At 34.7% G+C, this 24,444-nt stretch overlaps 1 protein-coding gene and 1 pseudogene across 3 annotated transcripts in view; one reads left to right on the plus strand and one right to left on the minus strand.

Moving 5' to 3' along the window:
* The window catches only part of BMP5 (bone morphogenetic protein 5), a 130,276-nt gene that overhangs the window by 19,196 nt on the left and 86,636 nt on the right, over positions 1-24,444 (minus strand). For all 3 annotated transcript variants that reach the window (XM_032140391.1, XM_032140390.1, XM_032140389.2), the window contains exon 4: positions 1,537-1,731. In XM_032140391.1, the coding sequence (XP_031996282.1) occupies positions 1,537-1,731 (195 nt within the window). The remainder of the gene's footprint in view (positions 1-1,536; positions 1,732-24,444) is intronic.
* LOC116460564 (U2 spliceosomal RNA) lies at positions 10,618-10,821 on the plus strand (annotated as a pseudogene).

Below are 24,444 nucleotides of genomic sequence, written 5' to 3' on the forward strand. Positions count from 1 at the left end.
TTGGAACCATTCTACATGAAAAGAAAAATATACAAGTTTGACAGCCTAGTATTTACCAGGAAGAAAAGGTCTTACAAAGTTATTTTTCTCCACCTTTCATATTAAGTAATTACAACTTTTTGCCAAACTAAATATCTTGTGAAGATCTTTAAAAAATAGCTTTGTAATAAGGCACTAGTGTCATGCTTTACTAAAAGTGGTTGAATTTCTTTGTTGGAAAATTATTTTAAAACATCACCTTATAAGTAGCATTTAATTCAGTATAATGCAATTCCATACAGAAATCTTCCCTCCTGCTTCTGTTGCTTGACACACAAATAGGACTTCTTTCTAACATGATTCTCCTGGTGCCTACCCTTTAGGAAAAGTCCAATGAATTCCACCTAGTAGTTTTATGGAGCGTCTCTGAGCAAATAAAAACAAACAAATAAAGGTCTTCATCTATTTCTTATCTAAACACTCATGCATGTTTGAGTAATAAATAGCTGCTATATGATCTGTCATTTTCAAGTAACCTGGGAAAAATGAAGATTTTAGGAATAATGACAAAGACTGTTTGAAGTTAGAATTCCAATTTGCTAAAATAATATATATAGGAATCATGTCTCTTTTGTTTATCAGTTCATCCATCATGCCTGGCAGAGTGCTATGCATAAATTGGCCATTATCACAGAAGAATGGATATTTGACAAATAGATAAGTATGTGGTACTAAATTGAGATGTTCCAGGATGAGTTCCCCCTTCAAATTTATTTTTATACACAAAATCAATTTTTGGACTAAAATAGCCACCATTTTCATCTAACAGCTTACTGTCTGCATCCTGGACTAAACAAGGTACTTCTTGGTATAAATAACACAATTAAGCCACTACAAATTTTGGCAGTTAGATGCTTTCTGGACAATTGAAATTTGATCCCTCTATAATTAACAGATTAATTTGCAAAGACTGACATCAATTGTGCATTTGTAATATTTTGTTGAAAGATTGCGTGTGTGTGTGTGTGTGTAGACACACGTGAAGAAAATTATCTAGATAATAGTCCTCCAAATAATAAAAAGATAAATACTATTTTAATCATTGTCTTCTTATGTCTTTCTCCTGCTAATATCAGAAAAATAAAACTGAGTAGCATAATTCACATGTATTGACTTAAGTACGAAAGAAAGGATTTTGTGTTTAATTTACCTGGTCGATCATCCATTTTTGAGAGGCCCTGAGGAAGTTAGCTCAGCAAGTCGTGTAGCTCAGTTCTGGCTAGATTTTGTTGATGAGCCATTTCATAATTTTATTACTGTCATCTTGACTTTAATTGGAACTGAATCTTTCAACATATGAAGGAAACTCATACGTATTTTAAATGAATTACTGAGTGATTCACTGATGAAACATTCTGGGATGCTGGAAACATCACTGGAAGATTTAATGTACCATCCAAAGGTATATATAGAGGGTAAATTTATCGTGGCTACTTGATTTGCAACATACGACCCCATAACTCTCTGTGCATAACTGCTGCTTGGGTTTATTCTTACCTCCAACACTGGACATTCTGGAGGAGTCCTGATGAGAGCTGGATTTATTGCGGTTTTGATTTTTTCGTTTGTTGGCTGCTCTCACGGATCGAAGAAGTACCTCACTCGCCTTGAAGAAGGCCACCATGAATGGTTGTTTTGACTGAGGTCCCTGTCTTCCCACAAGACCAGCAGATTTTACGTTGATACTGCGTCCTAGAACATAATACAAAAGCCCTTGGTTTATGAAAAAGAAAGAACAATTACCTGATGTGAATGAATTCCGAGGGTACTTTGAAAAGGGGAAAAGTTTTAAAACATTATCAGAATGCCTTCCTTACAGGCCAAGATTGTTATAAACATTGAGGCTTACTATTACAGACAATTATCCATCTATGGTGTTTCATCTTGCATCATTCTTCCAGCACAGAACACCCTCCAGCTGCTTTCACTCACTGAGAGCTTCTCAGACCTTGAAGTCAGGAATACTATAAATTGGAAGATTTGACTACTCATTCGCTTCGAAATGTCCACATTAAATAACAATTTAAAAAATATTAGCTATGGGCTCTTCGGCACTAAATGCCCTATAATTTTCCTTTAAGTTATAAAAGCCGAATACTTGGCGGGGTGTTTCTGCTTTCTCCAGCCTATTCAAAGCCTTTCAAGTGTTAATGAGTGCTGATAGCCTTTCCACCTTCACTTCTGGCCAGTGCCCAGCTACCTTTACTAAGCTGCACTACACTTAAAGCTCTTCACAAGTCATTCTGGAAGCCTAGTCTGGGGATGGAGGTCTGCTTTAAGCCGCAGTTATTAAAAGTAGTGGCAAAAACTGGAATTACCTTTGCACCAACCTGATAATTATCAGTATGAAGTATTGTGAAATAAACATAGAAATTTTGGAATTCCTCCCCTTCTGAGTTTTGACACACCTAAGTGTTTACTGAAAGGAATTCAGAAGAGGCAAACCAAGCCTGGAGACTCTCAGAAAGAAGAAAAAACAATCCAAGTGAGCTTCAAGACTCAAATTTGCCCATAAATGAGCCTGTGTCTCAGACCCTTATGAGTTCTTTGATGTGGTTATATATCAGTGAAAAGGGACACAGCCTACATAGGAGTGAGTTAAAAGTCAAGGTGCCCTAGAGATAAAGTTGATGTGGGTAGCAATAATAATACTTAAAACTATGTCAAATCACTTTGGAGTGGTGGCTGTGCTAGGCATCTTTCTAAGTAGTTTCCATGCATTATTTAATTTGATTCCACAAATGCCCTAGAGTTAGGTATTAATAGTATCCTCTTTTAATAGTTTTTATTAGGCTCTTCTAATTTAAAATAATCACTGAAAATTATATTTTATATATACGTGAAAAAGAAAACCATTGATATCTGGTTCAATGAAAATCATTTAACCTTAAATTGTAAATTTGGTTAAGAATTACTTATATCTTATGCAAAGTTGCTACTCTAGATACAGAAGTTAGCAATCTTTTAAGAGTAATATATAATGTGGTTTGAAATATGTGCATGATTGACTCTGGTTTGCCCCATGAGAGATGTACATGTTTTCTTAAAATATTTATTCAGTAAAGACTGTGGAGCAACCTCAGTCCGTTAGAAAACCTGACCCACCTTAGAAGAAAGGAAAGGAAAGCAAGTCCCCAAAATGGTATCAATGGCATTTTAGCAAATAAAACCTTGCTCTTAACGAAATTTATTTTGGCAGCATAAAAACTTTTGCGTATACTTCTATTGTGCAGAGAATGAGACCGCCAGAAAAGGAGACCGTGTCATATGAGGCTGTGCAGCTGTTGAGACGGACGGACATGGGGGTTCTTTAAATGTGGAGGGATTGGTTTAAAAAAAAAAAAAGGCTGCGTCAATTCAGACAGCATAGGTATCCTCCACAATTGTCCTACAACCTACTGGGAAAAGTTGTCCAATTCCTACAAGTATTAAAATGGCCATCTGCCTCACAAATGCCATTATACTCAGTTCTACAAGAGAAGGGACTTACAAATAATCAAAGCAGTAAACCTTAAACAAATAAGCATACAGATTTCTCTTTTAAATGCAAACTTACAGTGGCTCTATGCCAGAGTCTATATTTCTTAGAAAAACTCTATCACTGGCATAAATGAAAGAGCCAGTTTGATTTGTGGTCCGAGCAGTTTCCATTCTACTTCCACCGTAACAAATGTATTAATTCAGCTCAGACTTCCTCCTTCTGGCAGCCCTTTCACTGTAAAAAGAGAAATTAGAAGTTCCAGCCAAATACCATACCTTGAACTGACCCACTTCAATACATAAACACTTTTACAACATGTTTATTCAGGTGTAGCACTTGAAATTGGTTTAAGATGTTTCCAGTGACAGAGAGCTCAGCAAAAGAAAAAAAAAAAAGAACTGAGAAACTTAACTGTTATAGAATAGAATAACTGGCAATCTGTTCTTTAAATTTTTTCATTTTTTTTTTCTGTCTTGGAGTACAACATAAAAAAGTATTTGTCGAAGCTTTTATTTTGATATTTTAATGAAGTGTTAATTTAACAGGAACTAAATTTTAACTTGTATACATTGATGACTGCAGAAATCATTTTTAATATATGATCTTTCTAATACTGAAATAGGTTGCTGTGAGATGTTCATAAATGGAATACAATAAAATCAATTTTCCATTCATTACAACACACACTGACTCTTTTATAGTTAAATAAGCACTTAACAAGAAGTTCCAAGTTTCCTTTGGGTTGCCAGGGGGTTTCTTTTGTTATTATTCCAAAGACTTTCAATATTTTAATTTTTATCTGTGGAGAAATAATACGGCTCTGAAGATTTATGTTCTAAAAACTGTAAAGATGTGTGTAAGTTACAAATACGGGTTTCTTGGGTTTTACAAAGGTGGATATTGTATGTGAAGCAAAGTACCCTTCAAACCAATGTGAACTCCCTTTAAAATAACTTTTAATATTATTAAGTTTCCTCTTGGTTTCCTTTTTACTTCAGCAATGGGGTGACTATTAAGATTCCATAAGTTAATGCTTGCTCAGTTACCCTTGGTCTTGAGCTACACCATAGAAGCATTCACTATTTGACCTAGTCTTTCAGACACAATACACTTATATTGATTTTGTTGACTAAACCTTTTCAAAGACCGAATAGTCGTTTTAGTAGAAGTACTGATAGAAACCCAGACTACACTGCATGTATTAAAAAAATAGTAAATTCTTTATAAAACTTAATTTGAACTTTTTAAATGGTATTATTAAACATACAGTCTGTTTTAGATATTGCCAATATATAACTGAAGAAGCCTACCTAAAGCATTTTGATTTAGAAACACATTACCTTTATGTGTGTGTATAACCATGGATTTAGTTTTCAAAGCTGATTCTTGTTTTAGAGTAGTTTCTAGTTTAAAAATATACATAAAGATTAAGCATTAAATATACAGCAGAAATGAAAATGGGGGTGAGGTAACAAAAAGAACATTAAAATAAAGGATGGTAAGGATACCAGCTTGAGCCCAAGCTTAGTCACCTTAGGATTCAGAGACATCCAGGCATAGCTAGAACAGTGATAGATTGGATTCACCAAGCATATATTTAAAGAAGATTGAGCAATTTTGCGGGCAAGAAGTCATCTTAAGAAAAAGATGAGCGGCAGTGATTTTTTTAAGTCTGTAACTCAGAGTTACTTCTGGCACAGCTTCAATAGATGCATGTTTAACTCCTACAAAGAAAGGGAATCAAAGAAAATCTAATACGTCCTTTTTACCCAAAGTCTCTAAAATACTGGGAAGACAAGGTAGCACTACTTTGGAACTTAGTTCTAATAGACTGTGACACAAGTGGTGAACAAAGATTCTCTCTATATAAGAAGAATGGCTTCTGAGCAGTTCCACATTTGGTCAGGATGGCAGCAACAGAATGAGCTCCAAAATTATCTTCTGTATTAGTCATCAGCATTGACTTCAAAGAGTAGTACCAGCTCAAAGCTGAGCGGAGCAGCAATCTGACAACACTGGGAGTTTTAATGTGCATCAATAACTGTACCAAAGCAAGAGACAATGCCAGTGATGGGATAAAGTGGCTCCAATTGCAAGAGAAAAATTCCCTTGTGTGATATCCACGTCTTGACGTGGACACTGGAAAGACGGTAGGGATATGATCTGCTAAATGGATGGGGTGGTAATAGGAGGTAAAAAGCTTGGTTGCTGGAAGCTGTTCAAGCTTAAACACACAAATGGGAGGGGAGAAGAGACAGTGGAGAGGAGATTGAAAGGGTTCTTGAAGGATGTGCCAACATTTCAGTGATCTTGCTGGTGGCAGTTAGACCCAAAGAAACATTGTTTATTCCCAGTTATTTCAGGTTTGGGTGTCATATAATACTTGGATTATGAAATGAAAGTAGTAATGACTATAATTGTAGGCGTCCAGAGTTTGTTATTGGCATAGATTTTGTCTTTTCGGATTTACAAAAACAAAACAAAACAAAAAACAAACAAAAACATTAAATCTTTGCTCATGAAAAGTTTTTTTAAGAAATATTTATACCTTGTCCATCTTATTTTCTCCTCAAAATTATTGAGGAGAAAATAATATACAGGAATTATAAAGAAACAATTTGAGCAGCAAATATATGGGTATATTATTTTACAGTTTTATTAACTCAGTGAACAAAGATAGGATTGGACTGATATCTTCTAAGAAATTATTACTCTATTCATACAAAGATCAAGAAGGATGTAGATGAGGCTGGAGCTCTGAACTACTAAATTTTGTCATAATTGGGCCTGGAGATTCAATCCTTCTAGATCTGCTACTCTAACCCAAATGACTTCATGTAAGTACTGAGGTCAGGGTATTGTGGTCACATTTGCCTAAGAACACAACTGAAACTATTTCAAATTTATAGTCACAGGGAAGGTAGACTGGCAAACCAAAGCTCTATCCCAGACTCACTGGTTTTGTATTTCAGACCATTCCTTTTGGAAAATATGATTTTCAAAATGTTTATTTCTTTAAAAACAGAGTTATTAAAGGAGATTCTGACACAAAACAGCTCTTCAGACACATGTTGATGTTATAAGGATAAGTGGTTCCAAATATGATCATTGAGTTTCCCTCTAGGATACACAGTTTGAAAAACATTCATTTGAGGATTTATCAGAGTCTAAACGTTGATATCACTTTGAGATGTTAGCATACATTCCAGTTTGTTTTTTTCTCCTCTAAACCCACAGTAATTGACTGCTTAACCCAAAACACCTGTGGTGGAACTTGTGCACAAATTATCTTTTCTTCATTTCAAAAAAGACTCTTGCAGTATCCGTTACGGACTCCTTAGCAGTAGTCAAATCAGTGCATTGTCTCACATCTACACATCTATCTGTTCTTCACTTATTTTCAACCTGTGATTAACTTTGATTCTGGTACTGTGAAATTATGGATTATATGACTCTAAATTATACTAGAATTCTACCCTTTTTAGAAACTGATCATTTAAAACATACAGAATTCACCACCCAGCATACAGAATAAATCATTTTTATATCAGATTTTAAGGAATGTGGGGAAGATAGAATCTTGTCTACTTAAATTCTATATATACTTAAATTTACTATAATCTTAAATATATTGTAATCTAGCTACAAATTTCAACTTTGTTATACTTTGATGAAAAATTTGCATCTCTTTTAGTTTTATTGTAAAAGCGCAGACCTGTTGCCAGACTTAAGTGCAGAGACTTGAAGTATCACAAACAGAAATTTAGCATTCCTCCTTATTACTTTCTTGTTTTTCAAATGGTGTACATTGCTTTATAAATTCAAACAAAAATAAGGAAAATTTGGGATTTTAAACTATTGTTTAAGTATTAATATTTTCTTTTAACTGTAGAGAACAGGATAAGATTTTTGAGTGATTCTTCACAGTAATTCTGGGGTTCTGTTTAACAAATGAGGTTTGGTGTATGGTACCTTTGCTGGACTTTTCTCATCTCTTCTTTTTACTGACATTTAAAAGAGTACTCTTAAAAAAAAGCCACTTTGCCAATATTATATATTGATAATTATATATTATTGGTAATGTGTGAAAATCAAAGGAAGGGACAAATGTAATAATATGTACAAACAAGCATAGGATTCTGTGGCTCATAAGTAAAGGGGAAAAAAAAGACAGACTGGAAAAATCAAATCCAGGAAGGGGCTATTAGCACCAGTACCCTGACACACTGACATAAATCATGAGTTGAGAGTTTTCCGTGGATAAGAAATGTGCTTATGGCCAGGCCTGGTGGCTCATGCCCGTAATCCCAGCACTTTGGGAGGACGAGGCGGGCCAATCACGAGGTCAGGAGATCGAGACCATTCTGGTTAACACGGTGAAACCCCGTCACTACTAAAAAAGAAAGAAATGTGGTTACAACTACTGGTAACATATAACAGTAGAAGAAATCCATTTTTCTATATGATTGGGGTGTGTTAGGGATAAAGAAATTTAAAGGGGATAGAGATTTTTTTAAAGTGTTGACATTCTTTCTAAAAATTTTGCAGAAGATACTGTCGTGCCCCACAGTTTGATAAAGTGACAGGGCTTAGAAAAGAAACGGGATATTTGGTCAGAAACACTGGCAGGATAACTAAAGACATGCAGGTGGAGAGACACAAACCCTTGAGAACCCAAGCTCATGAGACTCCAGGAAGTAGGGCCTGAGGACAGAGAAGCCGAGAACCATAAAGCAGCATGGCCAGAGGTTTGTGCCCACTTGTGGAAGCTGTCCAGAATGCCGAAATGTCTTATTGCATGGAGGGCAGGACTGAGGTGATGGAAAATGATTAGTTTCCTTCCATGGGACATCACTCTGAAATGAGGGGCTTACTGTCTCGGGCATGACAAGCCCAACAAATGTGTTTTACTTGGTCCCTATTTTCAGCCGCTGGAAATATGAATCTCACGCTAGGGATTGTAGTTTACCTCCACAAAAGCACTTACATTTTAATAGCTCTTGTCTTTATATATAGCACCTTTCCCCTGAGGTCCTATGAACTTTACAGACATCATCTGTCACATGCCCCAAAAAGATTGGTTAGCAGTTGGTCTTACAGCCCTCATTTATTTTAAGAAAGCAGAAACATTCTTTTCACAAAACCATGAGAACAGTTTTTTTTTTCTTCTTTTTCTCCAGTTATTATGGGACTTTTTAAAATAAAAATTATACATGTCTTAAATGAAAGAATCTTTTCCTTCAGAAGCCTGGGGGATTTTAGTAAAACTATAGTGAAGCAGAATTTCAGCAGAAATCAACCAAAAACTTTAAAAACTCTTTCTTTGTGTTACAACATCAGTGACAAAAAGCTTTTAGAGTCAAACACATTTTGGTTTGTTTCACAGCAGTGAAATTTTAGTATTCTGCATTTTACCTATAGTGATTAAAGTGGTCTTTGAAACTTAGAGTAGTTACTTGGGAAATTTATTGAGTATCTAAAGGAGATACTCTTTTGCCAGCTACTATATTATTCCAATATTTTTTTTTTTTTTTTTGAGATGGGGTCTTGTTCTGTCGCCCAGGCTGGAGTGCAGTGATGTGATTTCAGCTCACTGCAACCTCAGCCTCCCAGGTTCAAGTGATTCTCCTCCTTCAGCCTCCTGAGTAGCTAGGACTACAGGCATGTGCCACCACGCCTGGTGAAGTTTTTGTATTTTTTTAGTAGAGACAGGGTTTCACCATTTTGGCCAGGCTGGTCTCGAACTCCTGACCACAGGTGATTCTCCCACCTCGGCCTATCATTCAGAAAATCGTATTTATTAAATATTTGACCTTCCCTTTCGTTTTGTACATGAACCTATCAAATGATCATAGGGTACTTCCAGGATCTTTGGATCAGTCTAGTACCAGCAAAATAGAAGAAAAATAAATTATTCGACACCTAATAAAGAAAGTGAAACAAAAGTAAAATCTATTTTCTAAAATATGCAGTAGAGAACTGATACTGAGATACCTAATGTAACATGCCATAGTAACTACTTCTGCAGGAACACATTTTGAATGCTGCTGCCACAAGGAAATAATAAATGTTTAAAATGATGGATATGATAATCACTTTGAGTTGGTCATTATACTTTGTACACATGCATTGAAACACCACATTGTACCGCAAAAATGTGTGCAATTATTGTTTCAATTATAAATAAAAAATAAATTTAAAAATGTGGAGTTTTAGTATTTGGGGCTTATTTTCTTCACATATGAAGGCTGATCATAAAGCATTCTTCTGAGTAAAAAGAAGTAGAATTTTTCTTCACCATTTTTTCATGTATCTGGCTATGGCCAGAATGCCATCTGGCCTGCCCCACATAAGGGACCAGTTACAAGGTGAAATCTTAACACCACCATGATCCCTTGCTGGCCCCCAGAGCAAAAGCATCCTGAACCATTTGCATGCAAAATAAGACCTGGTTTCCAAGAGTGTTTTCCTTGTGCTCAGTCTAGGTCAACAGTGTCGTCTGACCTCATAGCATAAGTAGAACTTCCATATTTCTATCAGTTGTGTTACTTCAGAGAAAAATAATGTGAAGAATACTTCTACATAGAAACATAACTGGTACCTGAGAGTCATAAGAAGCATGTCTCAAAGGATCAGGGACATTGGGAATTGAAAAAGCCAATTCAACATTTCTGAAATTAAGAGAGAAGCAACAGCTGCCATGTATTGAAGACAAGTATTTTACCAGTTGATTTGTATACATCTTATTTACTCCTCACAGCAAAGCAACTGTTATCCTCTTAAAATAAGACTCAAAAAAGAGTCAGATTTTTAACTCAGCCTTGTCACACTACTAAAGTAGTATGCTTTTCCCTCTAAGTACACAGTAGTCCACTTTTTAGAGATTGGTGGATACTTTCATCTTGGGTTTCTGTATAAATATTTTCACCTTGAGAAGAATGGAGGAAAAATAGCCTGTCAGTGGCATACATATTGTAGTTTTCAAGAATAATGTTATAGCTGCTTCTTTCATTAAGTTCAGGATCAGACTTTCCTTAGTAAGTAAGTAGGAAGATAAAGACTCAATACTTCTTATTAGCCATAAGAAGGCAGGTGGCATCGCTTCTCGGCCTTTTGGCTAAGATCAAGTGTAGAAGGCAGGTGGCTTCCCCAGTTCCTATTCCACTCTAATTGAAACTTAGATTCAATTACTGTCACACTACAGAGAAATTAGCATACATTTTTAAGGAGTGGAGATATATAATTTAATTATCAAAGTAGTATTAGTCTAATCCAAATTTTGATTGCCACTTCCAATATATACTACTGGATTTGATGGTTAGATGCCTTTGTCTTTTGTTTGTTTGTTTCTGTTTTGGTTTTCCTCTCTCTCTTATAATCTTATTACCGGCATGCCAAAATTGAACTCTCAGCAGCATAGACACACAGTGGTTGCTCATGCCTTATAAGGATTAAAGCTTCTCTTGTCTTCTCACTTGTGCTCTCTGCTCAGGATACAAATACCAGCACTACTGCTAGTTTTGCAATATATCTTTGAGAGATATGTGTCAACAATAAGTTAAACTTAAGTAGAAAGAAAAGAAAAGAAAGAGTCAACTCTAGTGTATGATGACAATAAGTAGTATTTTATATTTTTCATGATCCTAAATTGTTATTACCATGAAAATATTTACCCCACAGATCATTAGTTTAGCTACAGAGTCTAGAAGAGAAAATACAACAAGCAACAAAAACTAAAATATATTTCTGACTTTGGCATTTGTTTGGTAAGGTTGGTGCTCCATAGTTACTGTTCTGAATTAGGGAAAATCAAAAACAGAAATATAGATGTAGCCAAGCACTTCTGAACCCCTTTCATTAAAGGAAACCTTAAAAATTAGTAAAATATATATTTCGCCAGATAGTGAACCACAACTAACTCCTGTTTGTAACTGCTTACTTTAAATCAATAATTTTAAAACCTTTTTTCATATATGTTTTTTAGTTGTGATGCTGAACTTTGGATAAGCAAACTATGTTAACCATATGGCTCTCATTCAAATATAAATAAACTAAATTAAAACAAAAGCTAAGACTTCTGAATAAGTTATTGTGATCTGCCAGTGTAAGACATTCTTAAGTATGATCAAACCTGCAATTCTCCACTTACAAATGTTACCTGCTTTGGGACTTGAGGAAGAGAACTGTTGTTTCTTAGTAACTAGACTATGCCAAACGTTTCACATATTATTCTTTTAAAAATGTTTACTGCTAGGTAATTATCCTAAGAGGACGTAACAAAGAGATGCAAGTCTTCAAAAGAAAAGAAGACTAGTTTTAAAATATTGTTTATACAATGGACATGATAAAACAGCAAAATTTAGTCTTTCAATTTATTATTGAATATATTCTATAATCAATATCTATAAAGAAAAATTATTTTCTGCCTACGAATCATCATACAAGACTAAATTAAGGAGGGAGGTTCGTCATCAAGTTCTAAATAAAAAGAATAAAGTTGACTAAATTACTTGTTGAAGTGAATCATCAGCAGATGAAAAGTTTCTTTTTCTCCTTTCCAATTTACTAATTTATCAAATTAACTATAATTACATAAAGGGACCAAAAAAACATTGAAGAGGTTGATTTAGAAAATAAAAAATGTGACAGAATTACTGTTACATATTGTGGGCCACATCACAATTAAACTCCAGGCAGAAAATATAAAAACCCAAAAATAATTCCCAACAGATACAGCATCAAGTTCAATTCTGTCCCATATAATCATTTTTAATGGCATTGTTTTATTTGGAAATTATAACAATACAATTATTTTTCAGTTCAGAATTTATAAAAGACTAATTTAATTTGTAAGAGTCAGCATATAAGAGGCTGGCTCTGAAAACAAATCGTTTTCAGATTTATTCTTAAGCTCCATTTACTCATGTACAAAATGGGATAAGAAGAAGTAGATATTTCATTTAAAGAGCTTAGCAAAATGGTTAACACTGAGTAAGCTCTCAGCAATGTTAGTTTCCACTAATGTTATTTATTTGATTTCAGTTGTCCACAGGAAACGCATGGTTTAAATTCTTACTGAAGATGAATTAAAGATATACCTAGAAAGCTAAACCTGGATTAACCATGTAGAATTTAAAAATACTAAATATTAGCATAAAAGAACAAATTGATATTGGCAAAATGTATTGCTGAAATCAGCGTATAAACAAGAGGATATTTGTGTAAACAGAAAATAAGTTGATAAGAAGAGTAAGTTTGAAAATATATGGAGTATATTTCATGAAAATTCTATATGGCTAATAAGAGAATTAACGAGATCTTTGGTTGAACCAAGCAGAAATTTAACAGTGATCCGTTATTTACATTCACTTACTCCTGCCATGAAAGACATATTAATGATTTTGCTCATTTGTATGCAGTGGGCAAATGACAAAAAACTAAAGCATACAGGGAAGATTTATGTTCTCCAATGTGCTTTAAGACGTGACGCGAGTTAGAAAACCCATGGGTCACAGCATACGTGGGTTTGGAAAATTAACAGATACTGATTTCAGACCCCAAGGGAAATCTATGTCATATTTATTTTCAGTAGAAATCTAGTCATTTTTACCATAAATGTACAGGAATTCTCAATGGACACTTTTGCTAAACACATTAAAATGACCAACGTAGTTGTTTCTCTTAGCCACATCTTTTAAATATTTCTCCAAGGCTTGATTTCTTGCAAAAAAAAAAAAAATTTCAGAAAGTAACATATGGCCACAGATAATTTATGTTTTGATGTTTTTGAAATTTGATGGAAAAAATTGATAAAAGTAGAAGCCACTCTAAAATGTTCTGGAAAAATTTAGATTGAGTTTTATGTTTTGCTATGATACTAAAACATTTAGTATGGCACTTAAAAAGAAAATACAATCCTGCTAAATGCTGTAAAAAGAACTCTCTAGAAATCTTATTATAGATTTTCAACTACGAATTTATATTTGATCCCTAACACAATTACTTGAGAATGTGTATATGCCTGGGTATTCCATGTCTACACACCCATGCATGCGCACAGCAAAACATGTCTAACTTTCTCGCTTCTCTTTACCAGTTTCTCCATCACTATTTTTATACAATAGCTTAAGTTGGGGTTTGAATGTAACTATTTAATACCAGCCTCCTCTAAGACAATGCGTTTCCATTCACTGTACCCTCTCTACATATAGTATTTTTTTATACATGAATATAATGCTTAAAGTATAAATATATGCTTAAAGATTAAAAATGGCTTAACATTCCATGATGCAGCAAGGTTGTAAGTGACTGTAGAAATTACCTGAAAATTTATATTATGCAGTATAATTCCTAGACAAGAAGTCAACTAAATAGTGAATTCTTCAAGTCACATAGAGCTTATTCCTCACAGAACAAACAATTCTATGGCCATTGGCTTCCATTATTCAGGCTTTTTTTTTTTTCTTTTGTAAAGAGCCCTCAGTTTGCCTTTTATGCACATTGATTTAACTTGTGGACTGTACAGAAAAAGTTCAATTTTATTTATTAATTTCATTTCTTCAGGTACTGGAAGATAACTATTCTTCTGCTGTCCTCCTACTTTATTCTTAAATATTAATCCAGAAGTCAATATCCAATTATTCTTAAACATTAGACAATACATAAAGAACTACTTATTTACAACAATATTTATCATAAGTGTATATGTTCTTTTCTCCTTTCAGAACCTCCAGCAAGATATGTGATTCTTTCAGTTTCTTGGATATAGATACTCTCTCATTTATTTATTTAAAACCAATTGTCATCACCATAAATTCAGCAAAAGGGGAGCCATATGGTTTTATGAACAAAAATGACTTAATTACTTCAAAAGATAAGATTCAGATAAGAGAAGGAAATATTATCAAATCTTAGAATGTTTAAAAGATCCTCAGATAAGTGGACATAATTCAACTTTTTGAACTTGGATAAATAATAATGAGAAACTGTAGTCAAAACAGCAGGAGAAAAAGAAAAATATCACCCTTGGTCTCAGAATTTCTTCTGCTACTTATTAGCACTGTCAGCTGATATTCAGATTACCCAGCCATATAGATCATCTAACCTTTGACACAGATAAATTAAACCTCTGACAACACAGAGGCTTAATTTGGAGCTCTTTCCCTGAGGTAAAAACGACTCTCTTAGGGATACGAAGAATAACACAACAAACTTAGCCAGATACTTCCATTTAAAAATAGCAGATTCTAGGACTTATTAAATTTAAGCAGATATTATATTAAGAACTCTGCATTTCTCACACAAATAGACTTAAATTTTATAAACATAAAAGAATATTCAGTTGTAAATTATATCTTTGTTTAATATATAATCACATGTGAACTTTAGATATCGGAATATATGTTTCTAATTAGGAATATACTGCAATTTAAAAGGTGTGGCAATTTGGGAAAAACTGATTTTAACAGAATACATTTAGGAAGTATTACTGTATATTTTAATTTGGAAAAGAAATGTTATCGGTATGTTAAATTACTATGCAGGTATGAATGAAAAACAACCCAAGGTTGAAGAAAAAGATGAATCCTGTTCTTTGTTAACATAGCTGTAACAGTTGTCAATTACTGGGAATGAACAACAACAAAAATTATCACAGGTTGAAAAGGAGAGAACACAGCAACATCCGGGGTAATGAAATGTAAAATTACCCACTTTCAAGTTAATTGTCCTGATAACAAAAGACTTTATTTGAAGTTTGCAGAATAATATTGGTGAAAATAAAAGAGGATTAAACTGTTGGTACTTTTAGAAAATCTCTGATTTTCTAAAATCTAAATCTCAAAATCTAAAATCTCAGCTTTCCAATCATTTTTTGGGAAATACCATTTATATGGTGGAGATTTTATGTGGTTTGCTATAAACATCAGCACAACATGTATTAGGGACCATTGGACCCTACTCTTTATCAAAAACTACTATTATTTATTTGATCTTGTGTTCTATGAACATTAAAATCCTGCTTGTAATTCAATTATCTTTGTAAGAATCCATTCTACTGTTTAATGCTTACTAATAGGTTTACTAACTCAAATACTAGTAATTTGTCCTGAGGCATTTTTAAACAGGAGTTTTTTTATGCTAATGTTGGCCAGCCTTTAATAAATTAGCCCCATATATAATCCTATTGCATTACGAAAAGCTTGTTTCCCTTATTTTCATTGATTAAATTAGTAATCTCCAAAAATATATTATTTTTCTAAGAACAAAATGGGTTCATTTCTATTAACTTCACACCCTAGATGGAAACAGGTTAAAAGTTTCTTACTAGTAATTATCTTATCAACCAATGTTATTAAACATGAGCTTAATAACATAACTGCCTATATACTCTGCTGTCAACTCAAAGTTTCAGAATATATATCAATCTGACCTTTTCCCTGTGGACTATCACTTGTGAATTTATCTAAAATGTATTTAAATCATCTGTAAAACCTCTACAATAAAAGAACTAGTCCCAAGTTAAAGGAGTGATAACCAGAGCTAATGTCAGTGAAAAGTCTGTGCAATCTCCAGTCCAATTTATCATACAGAACTTTATTTGTGCCCTACCATGTGCCAGCTACTATCATCTAATACAACTTCACATACCTTGTAAGGTAATTACTATCACACTCATTTTATTGATGCAATGGCTAAAATGGTAAATATTTTATCAGAGCCCAGATTTTAATCTAGTTTTCCTAATGATTTCTTTTTAAAATGTTTATTTCCAGAAGGTAGCTATCTGTTCATTTATCCTCCTCATTTAAATTAAATATCAAAACTTTAAATTCTAAGTTACTGTAAGCAATGTTTCTTTATTTTACATTTAAGTATCAGTTATAATTTATTTTGACAGTTTAATACCTCTGAAATCTTTTTTTTTTCTTGATTTGGTTACAAAATTTAGTGAAACGTTAAACTTTCTGACTTTAAACCTAAAGTTTTATCTTGATGTGGTTGAAAATGATGCTATGACTTTGTTTTCAAAATGGCTTTTAGAGTTCTACTTCTAAAAAATAACCTTATAATGTTTCTTGGACATTAAACAACTCTCTGACAAAACAACATTTTGATGACTTGAATACAAATGAATCAGAAACATACGGATTGAATTTTTCTTGATGTATAAGCAAGTTTGAATAGAAAGAAAAAAGTCACTGGCAAAATTCATTCTGAGTATTGCCAAACCGAAAATGTCTGAAAACATAGGGCTTTTTAAAAGACATTCTAATGAACCCCAAAATACTATCTTTGTTTTTCCATCTCTAAATTATTCTATAAACCCAAGTTTGAAAAAAAGAATTAATCTACTTGGAAGGCTTAAGCTATATAAAGCATCAAACAATGGAAAATTATAGTGTTTGGGGGGAAAACTCAAGTCTTTAAAGTTAGATTAAATTGCTATCTGTGTAATAAACTATGTGCATATCTGTGTAGGAAAAATCATTACTGTAGATTTATTAACAATGTTAATAAAGACCTAGTATGTCAGTTAATTAATGTATCATTATAATGTAGGGAACTGGAAATCTTGCAATAATTTAGGACAGATTTAAGCCTACTCATTTGCTATTAAAAACAAAAATAGAATTTATTTTATCATAGAGGTTTATTAACCACCATGAGAAAGTGCTTGAGAACTTTAAAACCAATTTTGTAAAATTCGATATAACATCTTGTCTGGAATGTCTAAATTTTGCCATTAAGAAGCGGCAATATATTTTTTCATTTGCTTGCTCATATGTTTGTATTATTTTGCTGAAACAAACATATGGAGCTCTGAGAATTATCTATTCAGCATGAAAAAATAATAAAATATTCTTGAACTCTTTTGCCAAATCCATTGCAGTTCATTTGTCAAATTTCTAAAAAGAGTATTTCATAAACTGACATAATTTCCACAGGCTCTCTGAGGAATCAAAATGCTACTTTTGATTTCAGCAGCCTTTTGATTCCCAAAATATATTTAGACCTTTTTGGTATTTTTTCTTCACAGGGGCAGGCTAAACAAAATTTAATAATACACATCACTGACTTTCTCCTTTCCTTATGATTTAAACTATTTAATTTCTGTACTGTGGTTTGCTCTACAAATTCTGCTCCTATGTTACATTAAACTGCTTTAGTTACTAATTCCAAAACTCACAGTTTGGAATGTCTTCAAGCGGACCTAATAGACACCTACAGAAATCTCCACCCCAAATCAACAGAATATACATTTTTTTCAGCACCACACCACACCTATTCCAAAATTGACCACATAGTTGGAAGTAAAGCTCTCCTCAGCAAATGTAAAAGAACAGAAATTATAACAAACTGTCTCTCACACCACAGTGCAATCAAACTAGAACTCAGGATTAAGAAACTCACTCAAAACCGCTCAACTACATGGAAACTGAACAACCTGCTCCTGAATGACTACTGGGTACATAATGAAATGAAGGCGGAAATAAAGATGTTCTTTGAAACCAACGAGAACAAAGACACAATATACCAGAATCTCTGGGACACATTCAAAGCAGTGTGTAGAGGGAAATTTATAGCACTAAATGCCCACAAGAGAAAGGAGGAAAGATCCAAAACTGACACCCTAACATCACAATTAAAAGAACTAGAAAAGCAAGAGCAAACACATTCAAAAGCTAGCAGAAGGCTAGAAATAACTAAAATCAGAGCAGAACTGAAGGAAATAGAGACACAAAAAACCCTTCAAAAAATTAATGAATCCAAGAGCTGGTTTTTTGAAAAGATCAACAAAATTGATAGACTGCTAGCAAGACTAATAAAGAAGAAAAGAGAGAAGAATCAAATAGACACAATAAAAAATGATAAAGGGGATATCGCCACTGATCCCACAGAAATACAATCTACCATCAGAGAATACCACAAACACCTCTACGCAAATAAACTAGAAAATCTAGAAGAAATGGATAAATTTCTCGACAAATACACCCTCCAAAGACTAAACCAGGAAGAAGTTGAATCTCTGAATAGACCAATAACAGGCTCTGAAATTGTGGCAATAATCAATAGCTTACCAACCAAAAAGAGTCCAGGACCTGATGGATTCACAGCCGAATTCTACCAGAGGTACAAGGAGGAACTGTTACCATTCCTTCCGAAACTATTCCAATCAATAGAAAAAGAGGGAATCCTCCCTAACACATTTTATGAGGCCAGCATCGTCGTGATACCAAAGCCTGGCAGAGACACAACCAAAAAAGAGAATTTCAGACCAATATCCTTGATGAACATTGATGCAAAAATCCTCAATAAAATACTGGCGAACCGAATCCAGCAGCACATCAAAAAGCTTATCCACCATGATCAACTGGGCTTCATCTCTGGGATGCAAGCCTGGTTCAACATACGCAAATCAATAAATGTAATCCAGCATATAAACAGAACCAAAGACAAAAACCACCTGATTATCTCAATAGATGCAGAAAAGGCCTTTGACAAAATTCAACGGCCCTTCATGCTAAAAACTCTCAATAAATTAGGTATTGATGGGACATATCTCAAAACAATAAGAGCTATCTATGACAAACCCACAGCCAATATCATACTGAATGGGCAAAAACTGGAAGCATTCCCTTTGAAAGCTGGCACAAGACAGGGATGCCCTCTCTCACCACTCCTATTCAACATAGTGTTAGAAGTTCTGGCCAAGGCAATCAGGCAGGAGAAGGAAATAAAGGGTATTCAATTAGGAAAAGAGGAAGTCAAATTGTCCCTGTTTGCAGAGGACATGATTGTATATCTAGAAAACCCCATTGTCGCAGCCCAAAATCTCCTTAAGCTGATTAGCAACTTCAGCAAAGTCTCAGGATACAAAATCAATGTACAAAAATCACAAGCATTCTTGTACACCAATCACAGACAAACAGAGAGCCAAATCATGAGTGAACTCCCATTCACAATTGCTTCAAAGAGAATAAAATACCTAGGAATCCAACTTACAAGGGATGTGAAGGACCTCTTCAAGGAGAACTACAAACCACTGCTCAATGAAATAAAAGAGGATACAAACAAATCGAACAACATCCCATGCTCATGGGTTGGAAGAATCAATATCGTGAAAATGGCCATACTGCCCAAGGTAATTTATAGATTCAATGCCATCCCCATCAAGCTACCAACGACTTTCTTCACAGAATTGGAAAAAACTACTTTAAAGTTCATATGGAACCAAAAAAGAGCCCGCATTGCCAAGTCAATCCTAAGCCAAAAGAACAAAGCTGGAGGCATCACGCTACCTGACTTCAAACTATACTACAAGGCTACAGTAACCAAAACAGCATGGTACTGGTACCACAACAGAGACATAGATCAATGGAACAGAACAGAAATCTCAGAAATAATGCCACATATCTACAACTATCTGATCTTTGACAAACCTGACGAAAACAAGGAATGGGATAAGGATACCCTATTTAATAAATGGTGCTGGGAAAACTGGCTAGCCATATGTAGAAAGCTAAAACTGGATCCCTTCCTTACACCTTATACAAAAATTAATTCAAGATGGATTAAAGACTTACATGTTAGACCTAAAACCATAAAAACTCTAGAAGAAAACCTAGGCAATACCATTCAGGACATAGGCATGGGCAAGGACTTCATGTCTAAAACACCAAAAGCAATGGCAACAAAAGCCAAAATTGACAAATGGGATCTAATTAAACTAAAGAGCTTCTGCACAGCAAAAGAAACTACCATCAGAGGGAACAGGCAACCTATAGAATGGGAGAAAATTTTTGCAACCTACTCATCTGACAAAGGGCTAATATCCAGAATCTACAATGAACTCAAACAAATTTACAAGAAAAAATCAAACAACCCCATCAAAAAGTGGGCAAAGGACATAAACAGACACTTCTCAAAAGAAGACATTTATGTAGCCAAAAAACACATGAAAAAATGCTCATCATCACTGGCCATCAGATAAATGCAAATCCAAACCACAATGAGATACCATCTCACACCAGTTAGAATGGCCATCATTAAAAAGTCAGGAAACAACAGGTGCTGGAGAGGATGTGGAGAAATAGGAACACTTTTACACTGTTGGTGGGACTGTAAACTAGTTCAACCATTGTGGAAGTCAGTGTGGCAATTCCTCAGGGATCTAGAACTAGAAATACCATTTGACCCAGCCATCCCATTACTGGGTATATACCCAAAGGACTATAAATCATGCTGCTATAAAGACGCATGCACATGTATGTTTATTGTGGCACTATTCACAATAGCAAAGACTTGGAACCAACTCAAATGTCCAACAACGATAGACTGGATTAAGAAAACGTGGCACATATACACCATGGAATACTATGCAGCCGTAAAAAAATGATGAGTTCATGTCCTTTGTAGGGACATGGATGAAACTGGAAACGATCATTCTCAGTAAACTATTGCAAGGACAAAAAACCAAACACTGCATGCTCTCACTCATAGGTGGGAATTGAACAATGAGAACTCATGGACACAGGAAGGGGAACATCACACTCTGGGGACTGTTGTGGGGTGGGGGGAGGGGGGAGGGACAGCATTAGGAGATATACCTAATGCTAAATGACGAGTTAATGGGTGCAGCAAACCAACATGGCACATGGATACATATGTAACAAACCTGCACATTGTGCACATGTACCCTAAAACTTAAAGTATAATAATAATAATAATAATAATAAAAAGAGGAACATGTTCAGTGGCAAGTGAACTACAAAACCCTTTTAATTACAAACTCACTCAATTACCATTCAAAGTACGCACTGAGGGTACAAGTGCGAATGAGTGATACATGTCCCATGACCTCATGAAACTGACATTCATTCAACCTGTAATCACAGTGGTGTAACTGTGATTGATTAAAGTAATAAGTTTAGTTCTTTTTTATCGCTCACGATCAAGCTACAAGAGAATATTACATTTAATTTAGATGTCATATTCCTTACATGATTTGTTTACAGATCACTTGCCTAATAGCATCTGCAATCACATTTTATACTTGAAAGTTGTTCTGGCCAATCCTGGACTGTTAAATTTTTCCAGAATATACCATGCCATTTTGACATAGTGTGCATTTACTTACTGTTTCTTCATCCAGGAATGAATTACCCTGTCCTCACCATCACTTCGCATACTTCCATGACTTCCCTTCCTCTTCATCTGTATTTCTTAGTATCCTAACTGCTGACCCAGTTTCAAGGCCACCTGTACCATGGCTCTTTTGGCTCCATCCCAGGTGTCTTTAGCCATGTATGTTCTGCTTTCCCACGATGTCTTTGTTATATCACTATTTTTCAGTATTAGGGCACTTTGTTCTTTCTAAAATTAGCTACCTATAACCTGTCTCTTAGGTGATATGCTTTTGTAACCTGCCACCTTGCATGCACAGATAATAATTGTATATTGAACAAATGGATAAATGAATAATAGTTTACAAATGAATTTGAAAGCAGACTTTCCTGAGTATCATCCTTTCATGATTTTCAACTCCTTTTGTTTAGACGAAAACGTTAGGAATACATTACTGAAAATAAAAGATGGTCTGTCTGCTCTGAAGCAAAGTCACATTGAGAACACAAGCAGTGGTAATGAGTGAAGCTGTAATAAGCTGAAGCATCTGGTTATTCATATTTATAAGGAAATGACACACGTATATTCTCCATGAGGTTGCAGTTAATAAAACTAACGTGCCCAGAGAATCAGTTGCTTTCCCAAGGCCCTATCTGTTCCACCTCTGGTTAAAATCTGTCTTAAGTATTGCCTAAAAGCAAAAAGCCAGCTAGCCTAGCATGTTTAACCATTTGAAAATTCTTCAAATTAGACAATATCAAAGAGATAAGGAAAAGCAACAAAAGGCTGTATATCTCAAACCAAACTCTCAAATATAAAATTTGGAAACCTTTTAAAGGAGTAAAACATTAGTTTACTCTAGGCTAAAAAATAACATACTAGTAACTTAAAGTAAAATTACGCATGTAATATAAGAGAAAATCAATCATAGAGAAAGGGAAAGTCAAAATATAGACTAGTTCTCAGAGAGAAAAAGATAAATTGAAAACAACATAGAAGTTAAATTATGGAAATAGTAAAAGAGAGAACCAATACAAGATAAGAGTGGGGGAAAAAACAAAAAGAGAAACTTTAGAAGTCCACGTGGAGCATGAGGGAAGATGGAAATTAAAAGGAAACAGGCTGATCATATTTCATAGATTTCTTGATTTCTTTAGTTAGACATTTCAAGCATATCCCCAAAGAGGAGAGTGGGAGAAGCACATACCACTAATTTCATTTTTCTTGTTTAGGCCACATACCAGGGAAGGAACGATTTGCTTACCTCCCCAGTGCCAATTTCCCAGTCACATTTCTGACCATAAATGTACAGTAGCTTAACATTGTAAGAATTCTTGGAAGATTATTTAAATTTGTGCTTTACTCAGTCTACATTTATAATGCTTGAACTCTGAGGATCCTTTAATGATCATCTTAAAGCCATAATTGGACTCTAACCTATAATCCAGAATATTTGAATTGTTTATGAAAATTCAATATTGTAATTAAAAGCTATGGAAAAATCTGGATTTGAGAGCATAGGGAAGGTTTGAAACTTTGCCTATAATACTTTCAGTAAGAACTTTCTTTCTCTAGATCAAGATTTGAGACCCGGCCGGGCGCGGTGGCTCACGCCTGTAATCCCAGCACTTTGGGAGGCCGAGGCGGGTGGATCACGAGGTCAGGAGATCGAGACCATCCTGGCTAACACGGTAAATCCCCGTCTCTACTGAAAATACAAAAAAAAATGAGCCGGGCGTGGTGGCGGGCGCCTGTAGTCCCAGCTACTCGGGTGGCTGAGGCGAGAGAATGGCGTGAACCCGGGAAGCGGAGCTTGCAGTGAGCCGAGATGGCGTCACCGCTCTCCAGCCTGGGCAACAAACAGAGCAAAAAACCAAACACCGCATGTTCTCACTCATAGGTGGGAATTGAACAACGAGAACACATGAACACAGGAAGGGGAACATCACACTCCGGGGACTGTTGTGGGGTGGGGGGAGAGGGGAGGGACAGCATTAGGAGATACACCTAATGCTAAATGACGAGTTAATGGGTGCAGCACACCAACATGGCACATGTATACATAGGTAACAAACCTGCACATTGTGCACAGGTACCCTAAAACTTAAAGTATAATAATAATAATAATAATAAAAACAGGGCAAGACTCCACCTCAAAAAAAAAAAAGATTTGAGACCCATAAAACATTCACTAGACTAACCCTTTAATATATTTGTGTGTGAACTTCATTCCATATATACAATCTTTGCAGTCACAGCATTGGTAATGTTATTATCCATAGGCTGTGAAACTTGCTGCAGGTAAAACAAGGCCATAGTGAAGTCTTAAGTATTTATAGCAATAAATCTCCTTGAAAAAGGTCCAAGACAGACAGAACTTTTACTTACCTCTGTGGTTTATTAAACAACGCTTTTGTGTAACACAGCAATGATAAAGGAGGGAGGTAGACTGTAGGCCTAATGCTTTTCTTGCCTGATTCTGTGACAACTAGAAGCAGTGAACCTTAAATAAGATACGTTCTCTTATTAATGATTTTTTTAAAAATTAGACTCCCTGTCCCTGGTGATAACATTTTTAGGGTAGAGAATAAGAGCACAATGTAGATCTCCATGATGTTTTTTATAAATATTTAAAATTAAATATTAAGTTTTTAAAGGTAGGACACCATTAAATTGTGTCTTATCCTCCTATCATGACAAATATAATTTTAAATTACCCGCACGTCTAGAATTGAGTTTAGAGTGTTTGAACTTTGAGTGATCAAAGGGCAACAAAGATCTGAATATATTGGCCTTGG

Source organism: Hylobates moloch, unplaced genomic scaffold (genome assembly GCF_009828535.3).
Source record: "Hylobates moloch isolate HMO894 unplaced genomic scaffold, HMol_V3 SCAFFOLD_20, whole genome shotgun sequence".
Classification (NCBI taxonomy): domain Eukaryota; kingdom Metazoa; phylum Chordata; class Mammalia; order Primates; family Hylobatidae; genus Hylobates; species Hylobates moloch.